A 23147-nucleotide genomic window follows, 5' to 3' on the forward strand; every position below is an offset into this window, starting at 1 on the left:
TTGCCATTGTGACCCCCAGGTTCAGGAATTCCGTTCCATGAGGTCCAGTCAGGCCCCTCATTACTGGCCTTTCAGAAGATGGTGAACACAGTTCTTTTAAGCAGGCCCTTTGGAGTGAACTGAGTTTAAAATCTGGGTGCATGGATGTCGTTTTTCTCCTTCTTTACTCTGTTGCATTGCTGAAGTTTTTTTTTAAGATGTCAAATATTCCATATTTTTCATAATAATAATACAAAATTAAATCCAGTTACAAAAATTGCAGGGAAAGAAAAATAGGTATTAATAATGGAAAAATTACAAGAAAACATCGCTATTAGTCCTAACTATGGTAGAATGTCTAACAAAGAGAAGCCATTTATCCCTATTCATTCTAAAACCTTAACAAGCTACTCTCTGATTGAAGGGATCACTGCCATTTTACCGTGGCCTGTAGTGTTGCAGCAGCATTTTAAGAGCTTTAATATCAACAATCTAACATTGGTTTGATAATTCAAAACCAACATAACTGAAAAACAATTTAACTTCACCATCATTATTCCTAACATTTACAAAGATGACTAAAAGCTCTTTGGACCAATCAAACTGAGACTGAGGCCAACTCACTAGAGATGAAAGAAATTAAGATGAGATGCAGAGCATTTCCAATTCATAAAAACTATCAAAGAGAAAGACTGTAGCTGGCCTTACTGGAGTCAAGTAATACTGGTAAAACATCTTATACAGTGCTTCCTTCAAAGATAATGTTAGAGAAAAATCCTTGAAATTAATTTACACACATACAACTTGTTTGGATATAAATAATTTGCCCATTGGTATCCATCCCCATTCGTAACTATACATTTATATATAGTATAAATAATTACTATGTATAGTAACTATACATTTGATTCTATACTTCCATGTGCAAAACCAGGTATTCTCTGATCGAAGGGATCATTGCCATTTTACCTGGCTTTGCACATTAAGAGAATTGTAATTAAACCACTAACTGAACATAAACTGGCAGTGTGAGGTGGCTGTAAGAAAGACAGATACAATTTCAGGCTGCCTAAACAGAAGCAGGGCATCCAAGTCACAAGTAGTAACACAGTGCAATCCTATGGAGAGTTACTCCAGTCTAAGCCCATTGACTACAAATGGAGTAACTCTGCAAAGGACTGCACTGTCAGTCCTTATCTGCAGCACTGTATTCAGTACTGGGTATGACGCTTCAAGAAAATGAAGACCAGAGTTGTCAAACTCATACAAGGGCTGGATCTGACATAAATGTCACTTTGGCAGGCCAGGCCATGTGTGCCATAAAATGTAACACGAGGAACTGGAGATACAATCTTTATAAAGATAATTCCGGATGCCAAATGGTAATAGCAAGCGTGATTGGATTAGGTGTGATATGCAGAGGGATAGTAGGCATGGAGGAATCAGCATTGGTAATGAGACAGGAAATCTAAGTCTTAATTTGGTCCAAGAGGATTCAGTCCAGGAGGATGCAAAGAATAAATGGAAAGAAGTCTAAAGAAGTAAGCAGTGGCTCACGAAAGCACACACCCTACCATAGATTTTGTTAGTCTTTAAGCTGCTACTGGGCACTTACTCCTTCTATTGCTATTAGAAACCACAACATTAAAAAACCAATGGGGGAACATTTTAACCTTCCAGGACATTAAGTTGCTGACCTAAGGTCCCTGCCACACGGGACGGCTGAAACGCGGCTAATCAGAGCCGCATCAAACTTGAGACGCCGCGGCAGGATCCCACGGATCCCCTCAGCCGCGGCGCATCGCTCCCCGGCACGATCAGATGCCGGGGAGCAAGAGTCCGATGGGAGGGGGAGGCTGCCGAACTGCGCATGCTCGAGCATGCGCAGTACAGCTGGGGTCCGAGATGCGGCCCGGCTTGAGGCGCTCCAAGGGATACAACCACCTAGGTAGGTGGTGGTTTTTTGCTGTGCGGTATCGGCGTTTGGGACGGAACAGGGACGGGCAGGCAATGATTCCCAGATGTTGCCGTGGGATCGCGCCCGTTTGTTCCGCCCCCGTTCCGTCCCCCTCCCGGCCCAAAACACCTCATATGAACAGGGCCTAAGAGTAGCAGTTCTCTTACAAAGGAATTTCAAAGGAAGATTAGAAAGAGAGATTGCTGAATTGCAACTGATCATGAAGCTTCCTGGACTGAATTGAGACCCTAGGTTTCTTCTCTCATTACCAATGCCTGCTATTGTCATTTGGTGTCTGAAATCACTTCACTCTCCAAGATATAAGGACAGATGGACTCATATTCTAGCTGTATCTAAAGAACTGAGCAGTGACTCATGTCATAAATGTTGTTAGTTTTTAAGGTGCTATGGATTCTTGCTCCCTTCCACTAATAAAGAATGCAAGCTGTGCTGTTAGGTCTCTCTCCACCACTCCCATATGTCAGAACTGGAAAAGGAAATCTCTCCAAGTGCCATGAGACAATCTGTCTCTCTCACTGTCTCTCTCTCCCCCTCCCTCCCTGGGTCTTTCCTTCCCCCTCCCTCCCAAGAGGAGGAGCCCTCAGCCAATCGAGGGAAGGGAGGCTTGGCTTTCTATCTCTGGGCGGAGAGAGGCGGGTAGAGGATTCCCCCCCCCACGTTTTCGGCTTGAAAGTGCAGCTCAGGTGCTTTAACTGTGTAAAGGAAAGGAACTGGTTTAAATACCCTATGGAAATAGCTGGAAAGTTTGAATCTTTTTCTTCAGTGGAAAAGTTGTTTTTTCTTGGAAGTTTGCTAGCTTTGATGCAAACTAGCACTTGACTGAGTTATTTGAACAGGGTGCCTAGCTGGATTCAGTGGATTATTTTTTGCCTTTTGCCCTGCCTTTGTGGATTACTTTTGCTTTCTATTTGGATATCTCTTTAATGGATCTGGTTACTGGAATAACAAATAACATCTCTCCTTGGTAGAGTCCTTTTGAATGCTCCTTTTGAATGCTTAAGGGATTGGGACTTTCCTGTTGAAGAGAAATAACATATACCCCTTTTGTGGATCTATTGGCTATATTTTGTGTTCCTATAAATTGGAAAAAATTTGGAACCCCAAGAAGATAAAGGTCTTGGAAACATAATTTCCTCTGTGTGGTATGTAGAAATAGATAAAAGTTTGTGGTGTGTTGAACAGAAATATATAAAATTATTTTATAAGTTATTAGAGACGAAAATGCAGGATGAGGTGGTAAAAGAAGCAATGATTAAATGGGCACAAAACATAGGTCATGACATACAACTAGAACAATGGGAAAAGGTATGGAAAGTTAACATAAAGCTCACTAAAGCTGTGTCTTATAAAGAAAATATATACAAAATGTTTTATAGACGGCATATGACACCTGAAAACTTAGCTAAATGGTATCCAAGTATGTCAAATGTATGTTGGAAATGTAAACAAAAAACTGGCTCTTTCTACCATATGTGATGGACATGTGATATTGATAAAAAATATTGGATATGGATACATGAGATAGTACAAAAAATACTTGACACAAATGTACCATTCATACCAGAATTGTTTTTATTAAATATTGTCCCGTAAAATTTTAATATACAAGATGTATATATGATTATACAAATTGTAACTACAGCTAGAATTTTATATGCAAAATATTGGAAAAAAGAAGAGACACCGACAAAGGAAGAACTAATTTCCCGGCTGTTAGATGTAGCAGAAATGGACAAATTAACTTTACAATGTCATGAAAAACAAGAAGGGAACTTTGAAAGAAAATGGGCGAGATTTTATAATTGGATGCAAAATTATCTTGGAGAACAAATTATGAATCTCAATAAAAACCTTATAGACATGGCGTAGAAGACTTAGAGTCTATAATTACATTGTAACTAAAGCTGATGTATGAGTATAGTATCTATTCTGGTAGATGTTTTCTATTCTGTTTCTTATGTCTTCTCTTTTTGTTTTCATTTTTCTGTAGTATCTTTCTATGAAACTAATAAAACCTGTTTATAAAACAAATGTAGCTTGCAAGTAGAAAAGTCAGTAAATAAATAAATAAATGTCCAAACTGTTTATCCTATAGACTTGTGCTTCTTCCCTCTTCCATCTCCATTCTACAAACTGCAGACACACATCCTTCTACAGATAGAAAAAATCCTCAAAGAGAACACACATTAGATAAAGCCATTCCCCATGTTCCATAGTCACCATTTTCAAGGACACCACAACAGAAATTGTGCTTCTCTATTTTGGGAGTGTTCTGGCTGTGTTGAATCACAGCTCCAAAGATCCAAATGTAAAAGAAAAGGCAAGCTGTATACAAGCGCTATACAAAATCAATGCTCAAAAAACATGGAAAAAAGCTTTATAGTGCTGATATCAAACCATGTAAAAATGACAATGATACAAAGAAGAAGGAAGGGAGGTCCAAAAAAGTGCAGGCTGACAAAGCTTTCCGGAATACAAGTTCGTTTCGACTGGCTTCATCTGAACAGGATCTCGTGGAACAATAAGATGTCTTCTAAGTTTCATTCATCATAGAGTATGAGAGCGAAGATTATATGCTTGGTGCTATGTTATACAGAGACATTCAGGAAGGAGGGCACAGAAGACTTTTTTCCATGTTTTTTGAGCACTGATTTTGTATAGCGCTTGTATACAACTTGCTTTTTCTTGCATCTGACTGTGTTGAAAACATTGAGAAAATGAGAACAATAAAAGAAGGGGAGTCAGCACCATTCATAATACAAGATACGATCTTACCAACATTGCTACAGCCATGCCAACTACCTAACACAAAGAGGCACAAAACATGGCTGCAGACAGTATCCTATCTGCCTCTTGCAGCCCTTGAGATCTGAAAGCTGAAGTCAGGATACCCTCCAGTGCATCTTCCAGACTGAGAAAGAGGGAGCCAGAATAGCCTCACATCACTTACTATGGCTGAGGTGGCAAAGAGTTCAAGGACTGAATGCAAGGGGGAAGAAGCCAGAGGAAGGCAAGTGGATGACAACTCATTATTAGCTTGCAAGGAATTTCTGAATTCTTTATGAAATCCATCTTGAGTCCTCCTGGGAACAAGAATTCATATACATGGAAAACCATCTGTGTGTAAAATTATTGTATTGCAACCTGACCTCATAGGATAAGGCAGGGTACCAATCTACATCTATGAACAAATCATAAACTAAAAGGGGAAAAAATTAAAATATATTGGTTCTCTCCCCCCCCCCCAAAAAAACAAATCTGATAAGAGCTAAGCACATTTTTCTGTGGCAATGAAACTAATTAGTCAATATTTTTACACTGTGTTTCTATAATTCCAGATACCTGGCTACCAAACAGATACCTGGCTACCAACCTACTACACACATTAAAGAGCTTCAAATGCATGTTTCTCTCAGGAGTTTCTCTTTGCAAACAGCATGCCCAGCTGTATCCTGTATGTACCCAATCAAGAACTGAGACTTCCAGGGACTCAGAGTTTCTCTCTTACAGTTAAATGCCAAGATCTACAAACTTTTGCATAATTACATCAATAAAAGCGTCTGCAGCTGCCTGGAATGAATTATGTTCGCAGCAAATTGCAGAGCTTGTACTGCAAACTGGCTATGGGTGGGAAGGCTTTCAGTACATGCTCAGAGGAACCCATGGAGTGAGAACAGGCTCCCATATTGGCAAAGAACCAACAATTTGCCAGTGTAATATTGCTGTAGGTCTGTTTGTGTAGGAAGGGAGAAAAACTGCTCCTTTGGCAGAAGGAAAATGCCAGATTTTTCCTCTTCCTTCCTGCAGGGCTTTTCCAGAAATAGTACTATGCTGCCTAACTGCAAAAGCACAGTGTAACAGCAGAAAAAGTAATCCTCCCTTCTATCAAATTATCTGTGCATGCCATGGGACTCAAAGGAAGGGAGGATCACTAGAAACCCACACATAACGTCTGGTTTAGTAAGCCAAAGCAAAAATTGGGGGATGACTGCATTTTGGTCAAGCAATTCCAAAGAGAGAGAGAGAGAGAGAGAGAGAGAGAGATTGAGACTACAGTCATCCAGCTTTTTTAAAAAAAACTGGAACTACAGTTTAACTACAGTTATCCAACTTAAAAAAAAAAAAACGATCTAACCTATCATATGCCCCATGACAAGCCCTCAAGATGATGTATGGGAACAAGTCACATTAATCAAAGATCAAAATATTAATCAGCCATTAAGAACATCTAACCTCAACTAAAAAAACAGAAAACCAACGTGTCAGACAACAGTAGCATACTGAAGAGATCCATATACCTTCTACAACTACATTAACTTTTAGATAATTGTAAAGAAAGAAACCACCTAATTAATATGAGGAGAAATTCATACAAAAAACACCACCATCATACATTTCCCTAAACAATTACAGTCCTGTTGTTCTTCCTACATTCTTAAAAGTCGTATCAGAGTGCTCACTTTGTAGGTACTTCTGTCTGTTGGCTATGACTAATGAAAACAAGTAAGTTTTCCATTGACCCTCAGTGGAAAGAATTTTTATGCTTCAAGCTATAGTGGGAGATATATTGGACACTTCTGAGTCAAGGTGTTCTTCTATATTCCCTTTAGGTAGTCTACAAAATATTTTGCTTAACAGCTATGCAAGAATCTATACAGTAGTCCTGTACAAACACTCAGGCCTTCTTCCATCTGTGCCCTCTGCACAACAAGTGTGACCCTCTTCAGCCAGACTGACAGCAATTTGCCTTATGTTCTCCCGTTTGTTGGCTGGAATGTGCTCCCTGAGGAGGTTTGCCCTCATTACTGTCTTTCCATGGGCAATGTAAGATAGTCCTTTTTCAAAGAGATTTCCTCTTTGAGCTTGGAGGCTGCTGCTTTACCAATATGAAGTTTTGAGATATTTTGGTTGGATTTGACTCTCTTGAATTTTTTGGTGATTTTTAAGGTACCATGTTTTTAATGGCAATATTAACCACCTACAGCACACAGAGAGGCAGGATATATATTTTCATATAACTGCCTGACACATGTATACATAGTTTATCACTGAGTTTGTAACAGGGAAACATGACCAGCATAGCAAGGCCTGCAGCACCCCAGTGAAAGCAATAGGATGAAGTCACTAAGGCCCACTTCACATTAAATGTGAACAAGGAGGTCACGTGGAAACAATGTGAAATGACTTCAATATAGCTACTTAAAGCTGCATCTATACGGCAGCGGCTGAACTCAGAAGCCCATCTGTGTGAGACAGCTCCATAGATTAGCCAGTTTCAGGTGACTTGTTTGCACTCTGCTATCAATATTTCCGCCAGTGGTTTCTGATAAACCAGGTGGCTGCAACTGATCCACATGGCAAGCCACTGAACACAAACAGCTTGTGTATGACACAGCAGCTGCCAAACAATTTCATATGAACTCCGACATGACAGCTATTTCATGTTAAGGGAGAAAAAGAGCCCTGTAAGTAAAGAAATTGAGATTTTTACATTAAAATGAAATCTCTAGTAGTAACTGCTAGCACCTAGAGCAGAAGGTGAACAAACAGTCAGGAAATAGCTGTAATATACTTCAGCATCTTCTGAATAAAAGGTTAGTTGAAATTCACCTTCCTACCTGATTTGGGATTTAAAGAATCACACTGCGCGTTATACATATGAACAAACTCTTGATGTCTTTTAATGAGTTGTTGTTTTGTTCCATGGGTAGATAGCCCATACTGCTTCAGTCTTTTCCTCAGATCACGGTCAGAAAGCAAGTTGTATACCACCTTAGGCAGGAACCTTCTTTTCTGTCCAGAGCTGGAAGAATAGCAACACAAACTTTATAAAAGTTCTCCTTTATGGCACTCAAGCAAATGCAGTGTCCAGCCCCCCCCCCCATGTTTAATTATGAACAAATCACTATCAAAGTTCATACAGGCTTTAAGGCCCAGCCTGTAGTAGGATGAATGCAGAGAGAGTGGAAAAAATCACAGTAAGAAACATTTCTTTCTGCTATTTTTCCTAAGAGTTTCTTCTAACAGTACTTTGCCTCATTTGACCTATCTGACTGGCCCTTTCATTTCTTAGTAGGTTTAGCCTCCACTTTTCACCACCTTCAACAAACAGATTGTTTCAGTCCCCAATATACAGAAACATCAGACTCTTGGATTCAGATTCATTCCCGCTCCAATTATTTCCATCCTGCAGGCAATCCCTCAGTACACCCAGGGTATGACACCATCCGGAATCTGCAGACCCACCCACAACACGCTAATGGCTTCTCTCCCTTCCTCCCCACCCAATGCGTTCAGTTTTTACACTTCTGAGCTTGATGCTCTAAAGTCATTACAAATAATGCAGCCATGGTCTCATACTGAATACAAATTCAATAGTCTTCTAGCTGTATACCAAAAGAGAGGGGTTTTTTTCTTTTTCATTTGGAAGCTTGGTTTCTTGGCATGCAAACCTAAGCTTATTATACTAAAAAATAAAGTTAAAAATGTATCCAAAACAAGCTTGATGACCATTTTAATTACTTCATTTTAACTACTGTAATCTTTGTTCTCTGTAGCGCAGGTGGTGAGAGGATGCATTTCCTCTCCAGAAGAGAGTTGTTTAAGATTCTGGTAGGAAGCATAAACCTTTCAGTGGATAATTATATCATAGTTCTTCTGACAATCCTACAGCATATGTGAAATAGTAAATGAAAGAGAATTTGCTTGAGAAAGCCAGCCGGTGAAGGCTGTAGAACTATTCCCTCGCATGCCTGGACTGAGAGATCAAAAGCAGGCTGGGGGAAAAGGATTCTACCAGGGTCAGTCCCGTTGCACATTTTCAAAGACACCCACTCCGCCACACACACAGAAAAGACATTTTAGAAAATGTATTAACCATTATCAAACATTGATAAAAATGCCAGCCAGACATTATGCTTCTTAAGCAGAGGGCACTGCCGGAGCACTTTTCAGAGGCATCGTTACAGGCATTAATGAATTAAGACATCATGCCAAACCCATCCTTTGAGCCATAGGCGTAATCTTCGTGGGGGCGGCGGGGCCTCAGCCCCCACCGAAATTTTGAGGAAGGTGCTCAGCCTCCCCCGGGGCAGGGGTCTTTTGGCACCGGCAGCCCAGGAGCGAACAAAATTGCGGTGGCGGCAAGCCCCGCCACCAAGTGAATTCTCTCTAAAATTGCGCTGCCTATGCAGCGCGACTCCTCCCCTTCTCCAGGGCTATTTTTGGGCTGAAAAGTGTTCCGGCTGACTTCCGAGCCCTCCCCTCCCCTCCCCTCCCCTCCCCAAAAGTGGCTGCGTTCCCTAAAAGCCAAACCTGTGGAGCACGTGTCAGTTAGCAGATGAAAGGGGCTCCTTCGGGCCAGCCCCGCCCCGCCCAGCCCACCCACCCTTCCCCAGGAGGCAAAAAGTTCCAGCCGCTGGGCAACAAGTTTGGCGGTGAAGACTGCCCTGCAGCTGGCCGAGAGCGAACCCTTTCCCTGCTGCGCCTCCGGAGGGGGGGGAGCAGCTGGGCTCCCCAGAGAGCTCCCGCCTTGACTCTTGCTGCTGCTTCCCCGTCTCCTCGTCGGCTGGTGCCAGAGAGCAAAGGCTCTTCTCCTCCGTCTTCCCTGGAAAGGGTTAGAGCGAGTGAGCTGCTTGAGGTCCCCAGGGTTGTTTAAAAAAAAAAAAGTATGAGGGAGGGAGGGAAGTCAGGGCTTGCTTCCTGGAAGCCCTAAGCTCCACCCCCAGCTCCCAGAAGTCCTCAGTTGGGGCTGGTGGAGCTGCAAGCTGCACAGGGTTTTAGTTCATTCAGAGTTCCCGCGCAGAAAGGTAAGGAGCTGGCCCAGCGAGGGTGGGAAGGGTAGAGGGTGCCCAGGCTGGCTGTGGCTTTTGTAGCCGGAGGAGAGCTTGCCCCTGGGCTATGGAGGCTGCAGCCGGTCTCTGGGGATTGCATTGAGCAGCCACGTGCCATTGTTATTGTTTCCTCAGCTTGGGAAGGTGGGGAGGGAGAGAGCCGCTTCCCTGCAAGATCGCTAGCTTGGGGAGGCTGGACGCCTGGAGCAGCTCTTGTTGTTTTCCCCCCTTCCTTCTGCAAAGCTTGCCTTGAGCAGCCACGTGGAGAGAGGGGAAGGGGGAGGGGGAGAGCAGGCTTCCCTGCAGGATCCCCGGCTTGGGGAGGCTGGGTGCCTTGTGCAGCCCTTGTTATTCCCCCCCCCTCCTGCAAAGCTTGCTTTGTGCAGCCACATGGGGTGGTGGTGGGTGGGGAGGGGGTGACCCAATACATATTGGGAAACTCCTGGAGTGTTGGGGATGGAGCCTGGGGAGGACTGGGGCCTCAGTGGGGCACAATGCCATAGAGTCCACCCTCCAGAACATCCATTTTCTTCAGGAAAACTGATCTCTGTAGACTGGAAATGAGCTGTAATTCCAGGGGATCCCCAGGTCCCACCTGGAGGCTGGCAACCCTAGCTCCAGTGCTGAAATTTGAAGCTCTGGATCTGATGTGTAAGTTGGCACATTTGCCAAATTACCCTGCTTAATATAGGAGGCACAACAGCCAGGTGCAGGAGGGGAGGGTGTAATTCTGCCAAAAATAAGGGTGTTTGGGTTTCTCTGTGAATTTGAGGACAGGAACTGGCAGTGAAGTGAGATTGGAAAAGAGTGTGTGGCTTTCTGATAACCCTTGTGCTACAGTAATAATTATGCAACAATACAGTTTGTTAGTCTTAAAGGTGCTACAGAGCTTTTTACTATAAGAGAGCCAATTGAGCTGTGGGTCCATCTCATGCTACTGACAGTAGTTACACATTAGGCCTTGCCCAAATGGTTCTGGGCATTAAAGTGCACTTGCCCTGTGGTGATGGAAAGTGCTAGCAAGTCATAGCCAACTCATGATAACCTTGTAAGGTTTTCAAGGCAAAAGACATTCAAGGATGATTTGCCATTGCCCGACTCTGCATCATGTCCCTGGTATTCCTTGAAGTTCTCCCATCCAAATACTAGTCAGAGCTGACCCTGCTTAGCTTCAGAAATGTGATGAGGTCAGGCTAACCTGAGCCATCTGGGTCCATGGCATGGTGCTGTGTGGGTGCTTCCCAGGCAATCATCTTCAACCTATTCTTGGGAGCCACAATGATTAGGAAAGAGCCATGTGATAGAAGTGTAATAATAATTTACTCATAGTTGCAAGAGCCCCTTCCTCAAGCCTTGCTGCTTGTCCCAACTCTCTAAAGTCAGAGCAGTTTGGCCAGTGGCAACCCTCTGCCTGTCCAGGAAGTTCAATTAAATACCACTAAAGGTTTTGTCTCCACTGCTACATCACTTAATGCATCACAATATAGGTTCATGTTCATGCTATAATTTATGATGCTTTAGTTTGGGAAGATCTGTTTTCTTAGTCACATCAGTTGGTGCTATTTCCCCCCTGTAAATTCCTCTTCCATCCCAACGGACTCTGCTGCTCACATGTTGTCTGTCAGTCCCCTCTTTATCCCACCCTTCCTCCAGTCTCCCTTCCCTTATATTGACCTCACGACAATGGCAATATCACCCAGCCTGATGAAGGGAGCTTTGACTCTTGGAAGCTTATTCCCTGAAACTCTTGTTGGTCTTTAATCTGCTACTGGACTCAAATCTAACTGTCCCAGTATCACCGAGTAAGCACCATGCAAAATATAAATCTGAACACGGGTCTCCTCAATCCACACTGGTCTTCATGCCATTGGTCCATCTACTTCAGCATGGTCTGCTCTGATGCAGATGAGCTCAGAGACTCAAACAGAGAAAGATCCTTTCCCGCACCTGTTCTCTTAGACCTCCTAGGTTTAAACTTTTATCCTTTGGCACACAAAGCATGGTCTTTCTACCATCAGTCCATCAGTGTCATCATTGTCTACTCAGACTGGCAGTGGTTCTCCAGGGTTTTATGTAGAGGATTTTGCCCATACCGTGCTTTTTTTCTGAGTCGTTGGGGTCTGGCTAGAAGAGAAGAGATTGGATTTATACCTCACCCTTCACTACCTGAAGGAGTCTCAGAGCGGCTTACATACTCCTTTCCCTTCCCCTCCCCACAACAGACACCCTGTGAGGTAGGTGGGGCTGAGAGAGCTCTTGACAGAAACTGCTCTTTTTCAAGAACAGCTGTTATCAGAGCTATGGCTTGCCCAAGGTCATCCAGCCAGGTGCAAGTGGAGGAGTGGGGAATCAAACCCGGTTCTCCCAAATTAGAGTCCGTGCACTTAACCACTACACCAAACTGGCTAGGGTGGCTCCCAAGGGTTCCCAGGCCCTCCTAAATTTCTGGAGAGCCCCTTCCTAAATCCTACATGGCTCGCCTCCATAAATAGTGACAATGGCCTGTGATGTCACTGGCTCCTCCCTATGATGTCACTGGGCCTCGGTTCTTTTAAGGACCTAGCACAGCAATGCCTCTGGCCCAGCCCCAGCCCCCCCCGGGAAATTGGAAAGTCTACGCCCTTGCTTTGAGCTAACCACAGTTTAGAGCCCAAATCATATATTGAGCTCCTACTGGAAAACAATAGATCCCATCTGGGAAAAGGTGAGAATGAAAGATGGAGCATAATTTAGCGTGTGTTGGAACTGAACTCAAGAGAAAGGGGTACAAGGAACAGAGAGAGGGAAACTGTTTAAAGTAAATATGAAAGCAAGATGACCAATTCAGCACACAATTCCATGCACAGGGAGCTACCAACGAGAGCAACCGTGCATGCAATCACTAGGTTTGTATAGATGCAGAATCATAAACACTTGCCCCAACAAAATACAACTCAATCCTCTAAACTGTATTTCTCCAGTTCTCTTTATGAAACCAAAAGCAAACTGCATTCCTCAGAGACAAGCTGAATGTGCAAACTGCTACTGAAATAAAATATGTTGCCAAGGTCATGCTTAACATATCTCAGTAGCTAAATCTTTTGAGATAAGAATCTTCTCAAAGTCTCCCCTAAGCATAAAGCCGAGATAAAAATAAACCATATTGCACAAATATCCACACATTTAAAACGTCCAGAGGGAAAGCACGTTCCAGCCATCTAAGTCCTAATGTGTCCACATAATAATAATAAAAAAACAAATTGTCAAAATAAGAAAATATTACATGTGTTTCAGAGCTATATGGGAACACATCTATGAAAAATAACTACTTGCAAACATTTATATTTCTGTGACAAAGAACAAGCTAAGAGATTTGATAACCCTGTGATGTTTTGTACTCAGGATAATGTTAAAAAAATTGCTGAAACCTGAGTGTTCATTCATTCGCAAGGAAAGAAAAATCAAATAAGGACGAATTCACTTAACAGCAACCACAGAACTAACTCACACCAACTCCATCATTATGTGTGTTTTTGTGAATCTTGTTGAGAAAGATGTTCAATAAAGAAAAATTTAAAAAATAATTAAAGTAAAAAGTATGAGTCCAGTAGCACCTTAAAGACTAACAACATTTGTGGTAGGGTATGAGCTTTCATTAGTCACTGCTCACTTCTGGTTTAAGCGTTTCGCCGCTCGGACGCATCCTGTCTCGCTCTGATGGGGACACACCCAGCTGACGGGAGGGGTCCGAGTTCATCCTGGACCTCCCCGGGGTCTCTGTAGGAGACCCTCAACCTGGGGAGCTGAGTAGAGCCTCTTCCAAGGCGACGGCCAAGGAATTGAGGCTCACCTTATCCCTGAAAGGTACCGTCACCGCGGAGCCAATATGGCACTTAGAGATGACTGCCGGAGCAAGCGACCACGATCAAAACTTTAACATTCTTCCAAAAGATCTCCAGGTCTCCAAACTGTGAGTTAAGCAAAGCTCAGGTGAAAAAGCAAACTGACCTTGGTAGTAATTGGAAGCGCCTAAGTTTGAAGTGTGGAGGGAGAGGGACTAAGCACCCCCCCTTTTTTGAAAAAGATTAAAAGCGGTTTTAAATCGGAAATTAAAAGACTTAAAGCTAAAATAAGCGCATAAGAAGTTAAGTGAAGGCAAGAACTCCCAAAATATACAAAGCGGATTTAAATCGCATAACTTTTGTCTTGTTCTGGGAAACTTACTTCTTGTTGATATTATGGCTGGGAGAGGACAGAGGGCGCTGGAGAAAAAACTGGTGACCGGAAATAACATACCAACAACTCCTTCCCAGAACCAGGGAGTAACTACAGACTTTTCTTCACTGTTAGCAAATGCACTGCGCCCCCTAATGGAACAGATGACTAACCTCAACACCAAACTGGATAGTGTTCAAAAACAACTGAATCAAATGGATAAAAGAGCCTCAGTAACTGAAAAAATGTTGAAAAAATGGAAAAACAGACTGAGAGTATTAATAAGAGAGTAGATGAAGCAGAGAAGGAAAGATCCTCCAATAAAACGCAATTACTACAGCTCCAGCTGGAAAGATCTACATATGTTCTACACTTCCATGGGATCCCTGAAGAGAAGAATGAGGACTTAAAAGAACTGTTGGTGGAGGCTTTGGCCCCATTAATGGATTACAAACAGGAAGACCTTGTGAAAGAGATGGATGTAGCCTACAGGATCTACCCGGACTTTATAAAAAAGAATAAACTCCGAAATATAAAAAGAAAGAAAAGAACTCTAACCCAGATCAGGAGGAAGAAGAAGATGAAGAAGAATCCTACTCACAGGATTCAAAAAGCACTACTTTCACATCACCAGAATCATCAGAATCGGAGAAAGGAGAAGCCGCCCCTAAACCCAAGAAAACGAAGAAACACAGGAAGAAAAGACTCTAGAACAAGAACAATAGTTCTTAAAGGCAGAATTTGTGCTAAGCTATTAAATGCATACTCTTAAAGCAATACTGCAATTAATTAAATTGTATACCAAACTTGTAATATTAGGTTAATAAGCCTTATTTTTAGCTAATAAGATTGTGATATGTATTAGCTTTCCTTTCCCCAAACCAATAGATGATATAGTTTAGAACAGTGGTCCCCTTTCCCCACCAAGTAGTTTCTATGTATTAGTCTATCCTTTTCCCATTTCCCATAGTTATAATGATAGGGCATAGTTTCCCCTTTTAATCTTTAGGGGTTTTTTTTTTTGTAGTTTATAGAAAATGCAAATTAAAAAATCCCCTTCGAGGGGCAAAAAAAAAGAAAATTTAAAAAAATAAAGTAAAAAGTAAGAGTCCCCGTCCGTTGCATGCGGTTCAAATTTAGGGGTCTGCCCTGTCTCTTGACCGCTACTGTAGCCCTCAGGCTCTACAGTACCTGCCTCTTCTAAAGGCCATGGGGGTTCCTCCGCGGACTCAGCCGGCTGCACGGTAGGACGGTCAGTTGCCCACCGCTGCCTCAGCTGGTCTATGTGCCTACGCCACTTGCGTCCATCTGCAAGCCGTACCACATACATTCTAGTACCGATAACATCGGTGACAGTGGCTGGAAGCCACGAGTGACCACTGGCATAGTTCCGAGCATACACTTGCTCACCCTTTTCGCATGTCCGGACCTTCGGACTCTCGGTCTGTGGTTGTGGTTTCAGATCGTTCAGATCTGGATGCAACCTATCTAACAGCGTTGCTAAACGGCGACCCATTAACATCTCGGCCGGGCTGCGGCCTGTCGCCGAACAAGGGGTAACATGTTGTCTCAGGAGAAACGAAGCAAGTTTCACCCCCCAATCACCACATACCAACTTTGCAAGGGCTTCTTTAGTTGTTCTCACCATTCTCTCGGCCTGCCCGTTTGAGGCTGGGTGAAACGGCGCGGCCGTCATTTGCCTGATCCCGTTATCAGACAAGAACCTCCTGAACTCCTCGGAAGTAAATTGTGCGCCGTTGTCACTCACGAGTACGTCAGGCAACCCGTGAGTGGCAAACAACTGTCGCAGCACTGTGACGACAGCGCTAGAAGTGGTCGATCGCATGTGAGCCACTTCTAACCATTTGGTATAAGCGTCTACAATTACCAAAAACATTTGCCCTTGTACTGGCCCTGCGAAGTCGAGGTGCAATCTCGACCAGGGCTTTCCCGCCGACTCCCATCTCTGAGGAGTGGCGGTTGGTGGTTCAGGCCTAGCCTGCTGACAAGGCTCACACACCCGAACCCACTCTTCAATGTCGGCGTCTAGCCTGGGCCACCACACATACCCGCGAGCTAGCGCCTTCATATGGACCATGCCGGGATGGCCCTCGTGAAGTGATTTCAGCACTTTTTCCCTGAGTTTGTGAGGGACCACCACCCGGCTTCCCCACAAAAGACATCCCTTTGACACAGACAGCTCGTTTTGACGCATTTTGTAACACGCAAATTCTGGCTCCACAGAGCCCACAGGCCACCCCCTCCAAACCCAGTTCAAGACCCTGGAGATCACAATGTCTTTAGCGGACGCAGCCGCAATGTCCTTGGAGGTGATCGGAGCCTGGGACAGTTCATCAATCGCTAACACCTCGCTAGCTGGAGCTGGGTCTGAGTCCAGGCCGGGCAGAGGGCAGCGACTCAAAGCGTCCGCGTGACCAATCGCCTTACCCGGCCGATGTTCTAGGTCGTAATCGTAGGCGGACAGGAACAGAGCCCACCTCAGCATCCGCGCTGACATGATGTTGGGAAGTTGCCGGTCCGGGGCAAAGATTCCCAACAGGGGCTTGTGGTCAGTTACAAGGAGAAACTTCCGACCATATAAAAAGTCATGAAACTTTTTAACCGCTGCAACAAGCGCCAGCCCTTCCTTGTCGATCTGGGCGTACCCCTTCTCCGCGCTTGACAGTGAGCGGGAATAAAATGCTACGGGAGCTTCCTCGCCGTTTGGCATCATATGGCTGAGCACCGCCCCCACCCCATAAGGAGATGCATCCGCAGCCAACACCAACATTTTATTATCATCGTAGTGAGTCAACACTGCATTGGACACCAGTAATGCCTTGACTCCTTTGAACGCCCGTTCCTGATCTGACCCCCACCGCCATTTTGCCTCTTTGTGCAGGAGGGCATGTAGTGGGGCCGCTACCGACGCCTTGTGGGGGAGGAAGGCGTGGTAAAAATTGAGGAGTCCAAGGAATGCTTGGAGCTCCTTTTTGTTCCCTGGACATGGGGCATCCTTAATTGCCCTCACCTTGTCCTCTGTGGGGTGGACACCATGTTCGTCGATCCTGAACCCCAAAAATTCCACACTGGGAACACCCACTATACATTTGGACTGTTTCACCTTAAGTCCCGCTTGAGAGAACCGTTTCAGTACCTCTCGAACTCTGCTCATGAGTTCCTCATCGGACCTCCCAGCCACCAACACATCGTCAAAATAAGGGACAGTCCCCTGAACTCCCCTCAGTAACCCTTCCATGAGGCCTTGGAACACTCCTGGGGCCACGTTTACCCCAAACTGGAGCCGGTTCACTCGAAAAGCCCCTCTGTGGGTGACGATTGTCTGCGCCTCAGCCGCCTCCCTGGTCACAGGCAGCTGTTGGTAGGCTTGGGCGAGGTCGAACTTTGCAAACACTTTCCCCCCTCCCAGTGACGCCAGGACGTGGCTGATTACCGGGACAGGGTAGGAATGCTGCTGCAAGGCACGGTTGATCGTGCACTTATAGTCAGCGCATATTCGGATGGAGCCATCCGATTTTACTGGCGTGACTATAGGCGTCTCCCATTTGCTAAATGGGACTGGCTCCAATACTCCTTGGGCTATGAGCTTGTCCAGCTCGGCTTCGATCCGTGGTTTAAGCGGGATTGGCACCTTCCTATACTTCAACCGTATAGGTGTCACAGATGGATCGAGCTCAAAAGACACAGGGGGCCCTTTGTACTTTCCCAGACCGCCCCCGAACACATCAGGAAATTCCTTATATAGTACAGCCCATTTATTTTCCGATACTGCATTCACTCCAGTAAGTGCTATACCGAGTGGTTCAAACCACTCCAACCCAAGTAAATTCACCCGGTTACCTTCGGCAATCAAACAAGACAATTCAACACATTTCCCTTTAAACTCGACCATGAAGGTGTCCCTCCCCGCCAGAGGAATGCGCCTCCCCTGGAAATCGGACACCTGCGTTTCAGCGGCTTTCAAACGCCGCCGGCTCCTGGTCGGGAACATGCGCTGCCAGGTGTGGGAGGACAGGACGGTCACGGACGATCCGGAGTCGACCTCCATGCTGCAGGGCACTCCGTTGAGGTAGACTGTGACGTGGATCTTCCCCGTCCCTCCGACTCGACGAACCGCAGGCTTGGTTGACAGGCTCGATGTCGTCTGACGGTCGTCCTCACGATGTGCTGCTCGTGAGCGTTGATTCCGGGGTGATGCTTCTGGCGTGGACCTCTTAATTGCTCTGCAGGCTCGAGCGATGTGGCCCATTTTGCCACACTTACGGCAGGTGACGTCTTTCGTCCAACACTGCTCACGTGGGTGCTTCCCGCCACAGCCTGCGCAGGCTGGGCTGGTCGAAGTCTTCACTGGGGTCCGCTGGTCTGCTTTCTTTTTGACGATGCAGACGTCACTCAGCTTACCCTCGCTGTCACTGTCGGCCCCCTGGTGGTGAACGCGCAGCTCCGTCGCTGCCAAACGCTGACGCACCTCTCGGGTCGACTTGTCGGCTGCTTCCGCGGCGATGGCCTCGTCATAGGCAGCTGCCCAGGTCAGCTCCTTTCTAGCGAACAGCCTCTGCTGCAGCCGGTCGTCCCTCATCCCGCACACTAGCCGGTCTCTGAGGGCCTCTTCCACATTCGCGAAGTTGCAGGGCGACTTCCGTAGGGCGGCCACAAACTCCGCTACCGACTCGCTGGCCGCCTGACCCCTCTTATAGAAGGCATGCCGGCACGCAATCTCCGACGGCTTCGGGGAGAAATGTGCCTGCAGCTTCTCGGTCAGGTCCTTGTACGAGACGGTCGAGATGTCCGCTGGTGCCACCAGGGACCGGGCGATGTCGAACACGCTCTTTCCGCAAGAGCTCAGGAGCGTCGCCCGCTTCTTCTCCTCCGTCGTGATGTCGGAGGCTTCGAGGTGGAACCCGAACCTTGACAGGTAGGAGTCCCAGTCCTCGGTCGCTGGTTCGAAGGCCTCGAACTTCGGGCTATTGGCCATCGTTGCAATCGCTGCCACCGGCTCTGGTGGTGCCCGTTGCTGACTGGCCACGGCGAGCTGCTGCTCTTCGTTGTCCGTCGCGGGTCTGGATGGCGCGGGGCTGCCTACCCGCACTAGCATCCCATCCTCGTCGCCAATTGTTAAGTCCGGCGCTTAACAATGAGTCGGAGAGTGATTTCAGCAAAGACTCAAGTTTATTCAGCTCTTTGTTCACTTCTTTGACACGGTACAACATCTGATAGCCCGAACAGTTTGCCCATTGAAACTGCCCGGTATTTAAACATTCCCGGCTAACATAGCCACTCCCACTATACACATAACAACCTATCAGGTTGAGCGCATAAGGACCAATCACAAACGTTCCCGCTTGCAGCTTGCTTGAATGTGATTGGGTCGTGAGTCTTGGACTAGAATCCTTTGTCCAAGACGAAGCTTAACATTGCTTCCCTATGTGATGATTCACATAAAAACCTCCTGTATTCATGGCAGCTATGAATACATTACACTACCCATCTTGAATTAATGTCAAAGTTCATATTAGATCAGTCCATCTTGTATTTTCTATTGTCCTAGAAAGTGATAAAATTCAGGCTGGTTTCAATAAAATTGTATAAACAGCCGGCCTGATATCAGTACCATTACTATCTGTTTCTACTGTTTGGGTCATTAGCCTGCCATTTCAGAAATGATGCGTATCCTACCTATGTTACCTATGTTAAGACACCAGTATTTAGAATTAGTTTTAGCAGTATAACCCAAAAATCCAAATCCTCCTTTACAATTCTGCAAGGCAGACAGGAAAGAGATGTGGAGAATTTTGCCACATAACCTTAGCTCCCAATTGTACAATCATAGTTGTAGCTACGGGGCATGTTGCATACAATACCTATTCAACTGGGAAACCAAATTTTTAAGCGCCACTGTACTGACGCAAGATACAGGTACTCTGTCATTCAATAGTTGTTCAGGTGGCCTGGATGGACAACTCTGATTGTGCATTGTGGGCAGTCAGCAATGCTCCCTCTAAGCTGTGGAGTCTTGTGAGCAAAAATTCTACTTTGTGAGCTACTGGCATTAAAGTTGTGAGCGAGCGATTTAACTACTGCATAAATTAGTTTGCTCTGGAGCCATCCTTCCTGTTGTTGTTCAGTCGCACAGTAGAGTCCAACTCTTCGCGACCCCATGGACCAGATCACGCCAGGCCTTCCTGTCTTCCGTCGTCCTCTGAAGTTTGCTCAATTTCATATTCGTTGCATCTATGACACTGTCTAACCATCTCATCCTTTGCCGTCCCCGTCTTCTTTGACCTTCAATTTTCCCAGCATCAGGGTCTTCTCCACTGAGTGCTCCCTTCTCATTTGTTGGCCAAAGTATTTGAGCTTCAGTTTCATTATCTGGCCTTCCTGGGCTAAGACAAAAATGTGTGAGCCAAAAAACCTGTGAGCTAGCTCACACTAACTCTGCTTAGAGGAAACGCTGCCAGACAGTTTGCCTTTTGTGAGCTATATATACCAGGCCTATCAGAGAGAGCTTTTGATTCACATGAAACATCTCTGATGGAAGCAAGAAGATGGAGGCCAGAAGATGGATACGTAGAAGTCATATAGAAAGCCAAGCAAGCCAGCTACCTTACCTCCGAGGCCCACTTTTGGCCGGTGTTTATGACAAGGGGAAACAGGTGCCCCATCTTTGAGTTTCCATGTATCAGTACTGAGATGGAACATGGATCCTTGCAAGCAAAACATTTGAGTATGGTAAGCCACAGCTCAAATCTTTAATGTAATTTTTTTAGACAATTCACAGAGGAAGAAAATAGCCTTTGTGAAACAAAGCAGCCCAGAAAGCACATACATGTATCTCCTGAAAGGTTTATTAGACCAGATTATTTTTCATCTAACTTGAGATCGTTTCCAGTTATGAATCTGTTAAGTATGAGACTTCAGTCAGCTCTTAACAAGTGAATTCAGCTTTATTGGAATCAGACAAAACAACAACAACCAAACGGAACAAGGAGCTCTCGTTTAAACTCTCGGGGCTTGTAAAGCCATGTCCCCTAGTGGGTTAATAACCAATCATAACTCTTGCATAATGGCCAATGATATTCGTTCCATGACCTTCCTTAGGTTCTGATTGGTCTACTACGCAGAGTAGCCAATCAGAACGTGCATTTCATGATACCAGCCCAGACATTTACTGTATGCACACACATAACAGTATCAGAATTCTAGATTCTTCAATAGAAAACAGTACGAAAAGGGATCCATCCCTATCATCACTCCTCCCACATCTCACAGTCACATGGAATAGTCATCAGTACCTGTGGTTACGTTCCCCAGCTAACTTGATTAATGGATACCAAGGCCTCTTGTCCTCCGTGAACTCATCTAATCTTTTCAGAGCCATTATTTATTTATTCCTTATAACATTTATGAATCACCGTTCTGCCACAGGCACTCTCAGCAATTTGCAAGAAATACCATTGATAACGTTCCCTAGCAACATGCACATCTTATTAAAAAAAATCCCTGATGTTTTTTACCTTGATTTTGCTGTCTATTACTTTTCACTGGCAGCCTTTCAGCTCTTGCACTGTAAGGAAGGGTAAACAACACTTTCCTCTGCACACTCCAGTCATGATTCTGTAGACCCCTACAAACTTTGGCAAAACACTTCCTATGGCAAGCCATCAGTTTTAGAACCATCTTGACCAAACGGTCAAAATCATTTCATTCCAGCCTGTGTTTTTGTTCAATATCCCTACTTTGAACACTTTGCAGAAGGCTTTTTAAAAAGGGGGTGGGGGTGTTGAAATCATTGTCAAACAGAAATCCAGACACACTTTTAATACAAGATTATCTTTCCCTGCGGATTCAAACCCACCAAAATCACCCCATTTACTCTTGTAACTGAATGTTCTTGAATAAACTGAATGTTCTTGTTACAGATACTGTTTTTTTTTTCCTTTTCCTTTTAGAAGGTGCTTGTCGAGATTATTCTTTATCTAGCGTCTGTCTTCACAGGATAAAACAGGCAAATGAAAATGATTCACTTTGGTAACTCAGGCACAAAGCTGCAACCTGCTACAGAAAATGCACAACAGCATCGAACTCACCCATTCAGATCTCTTACCTTCGGAGACTCTCTTTCTTCTCGTCACTGGTCAAACAACTATCAAGGTGTGCATTTATATGCAGTCCATGAACAGGAACCCCACAGACTGGACACTCCACTGGAAAATTTGGAACACACACACAAATCAACATGACCCTTCCTAAAGCCTGTGACTTTAATGAAAGCAAAGCAATATCAAATACATTCATGATTGGTTTTTAAGTCTGCATTGGTACAGAAGGACATGTGCAACCCTAAGACATTTCTTCCCAACATATACTCCATTTATTCATTATTATTAGTTAGTTCTTCCCAATATAAACTCTGGGTATTATTGTTATTGTTATTGTTATTTGATTGCTGAACTTGAGTTAATCCACAAGTTCAGAACAATGGACCCCCCCAGGGCTGAATAGGAACACAGGGTTCTTGTCTCACTACAGATGCTAATTTTCTGCTCCAAAGCATTTCCCCTCTGCTCTAATCAAGCTGATTACAATATGCACCATACCTTTGCATCCTTTACAAGGATTCTTTACAACACCCCTCCTATTTTCTGCCTAGGCTAAAAGGACTTAGAGATCTCCATTTCTACCCACCTCATTCGTGATGAAGGGAGCACTGACTCTTGAAAACTTGTACTGTGAAATTCCTATTGGTCTCCCAGGTGTTACTGGACTCCAGTCTAACTGTTCTACTGCAGACCAACACAGCTACCTTCTGAAACCATCTCAGTTTATTTATTTCATTAAGGTATACCCTGCCTTTCCCACCATCAAACATGGGCTCATGACAACTTAAAAATGCAGGTGTAAACTAGACTGCACAAACTTAAAACATTGTTAAATACCAAAGTCAGAAAACTGATCCTAAATCCATCTCTGCTGCATGCCCACAATTACATCAACATTGTCTCAATTCAGTTTGATTGCTCTCAAAAGCCTCTTTCAACAAGGAGGCTTTATGAAGCCTCCAGAAATGAGCTGACCTCTGAGAGGCAGTTCCAAAGAACAGGTGCCACAGCCAAGAAGGAACACGTGTAATGTACTTTAGGGAT

The 23147-nt window shown here is 44.7% G+C and overlaps 1 protein-coding gene across 1 annotated transcript in view; it reads right to left on the reverse strand.

Moving 5' to 3' along the window:
• The window catches only part of RAD18 (RAD18, E3 ubiquitin protein ligase), a 176060-nt gene that overhangs the window by 111100 nt on the left and 41813 nt on the right, over positions 1-23147 (reverse strand). The window contains exons 6-7 of the mRNA XM_015415566.1: positions 22109-22208; positions 7576-7760 (exon numbers count right to left, since the gene is read on the reverse strand). Of these exons, the coding sequence (XP_015271052.1) occupies positions 7576-7760; positions 22109-22208 (285 nt within the window). The remainder of the gene's footprint in view (positions 1-7575; positions 7761-22108; positions 22209-23147) is intronic.

The sequence above is a fragment of the Gekko japonicus genome, unplaced genomic scaffold, assembly GCF_001447785.1.
Source record: "Gekko japonicus isolate JY-2015 unplaced genomic scaffold, Gekko_japonicus_V1.1 scaffold2100, whole genome shotgun sequence".
Classification (NCBI taxonomy): domain Eukaryota; kingdom Metazoa; phylum Chordata; class Lepidosauria; order Squamata; family Gekkonidae; genus Gekko; species Gekko japonicus.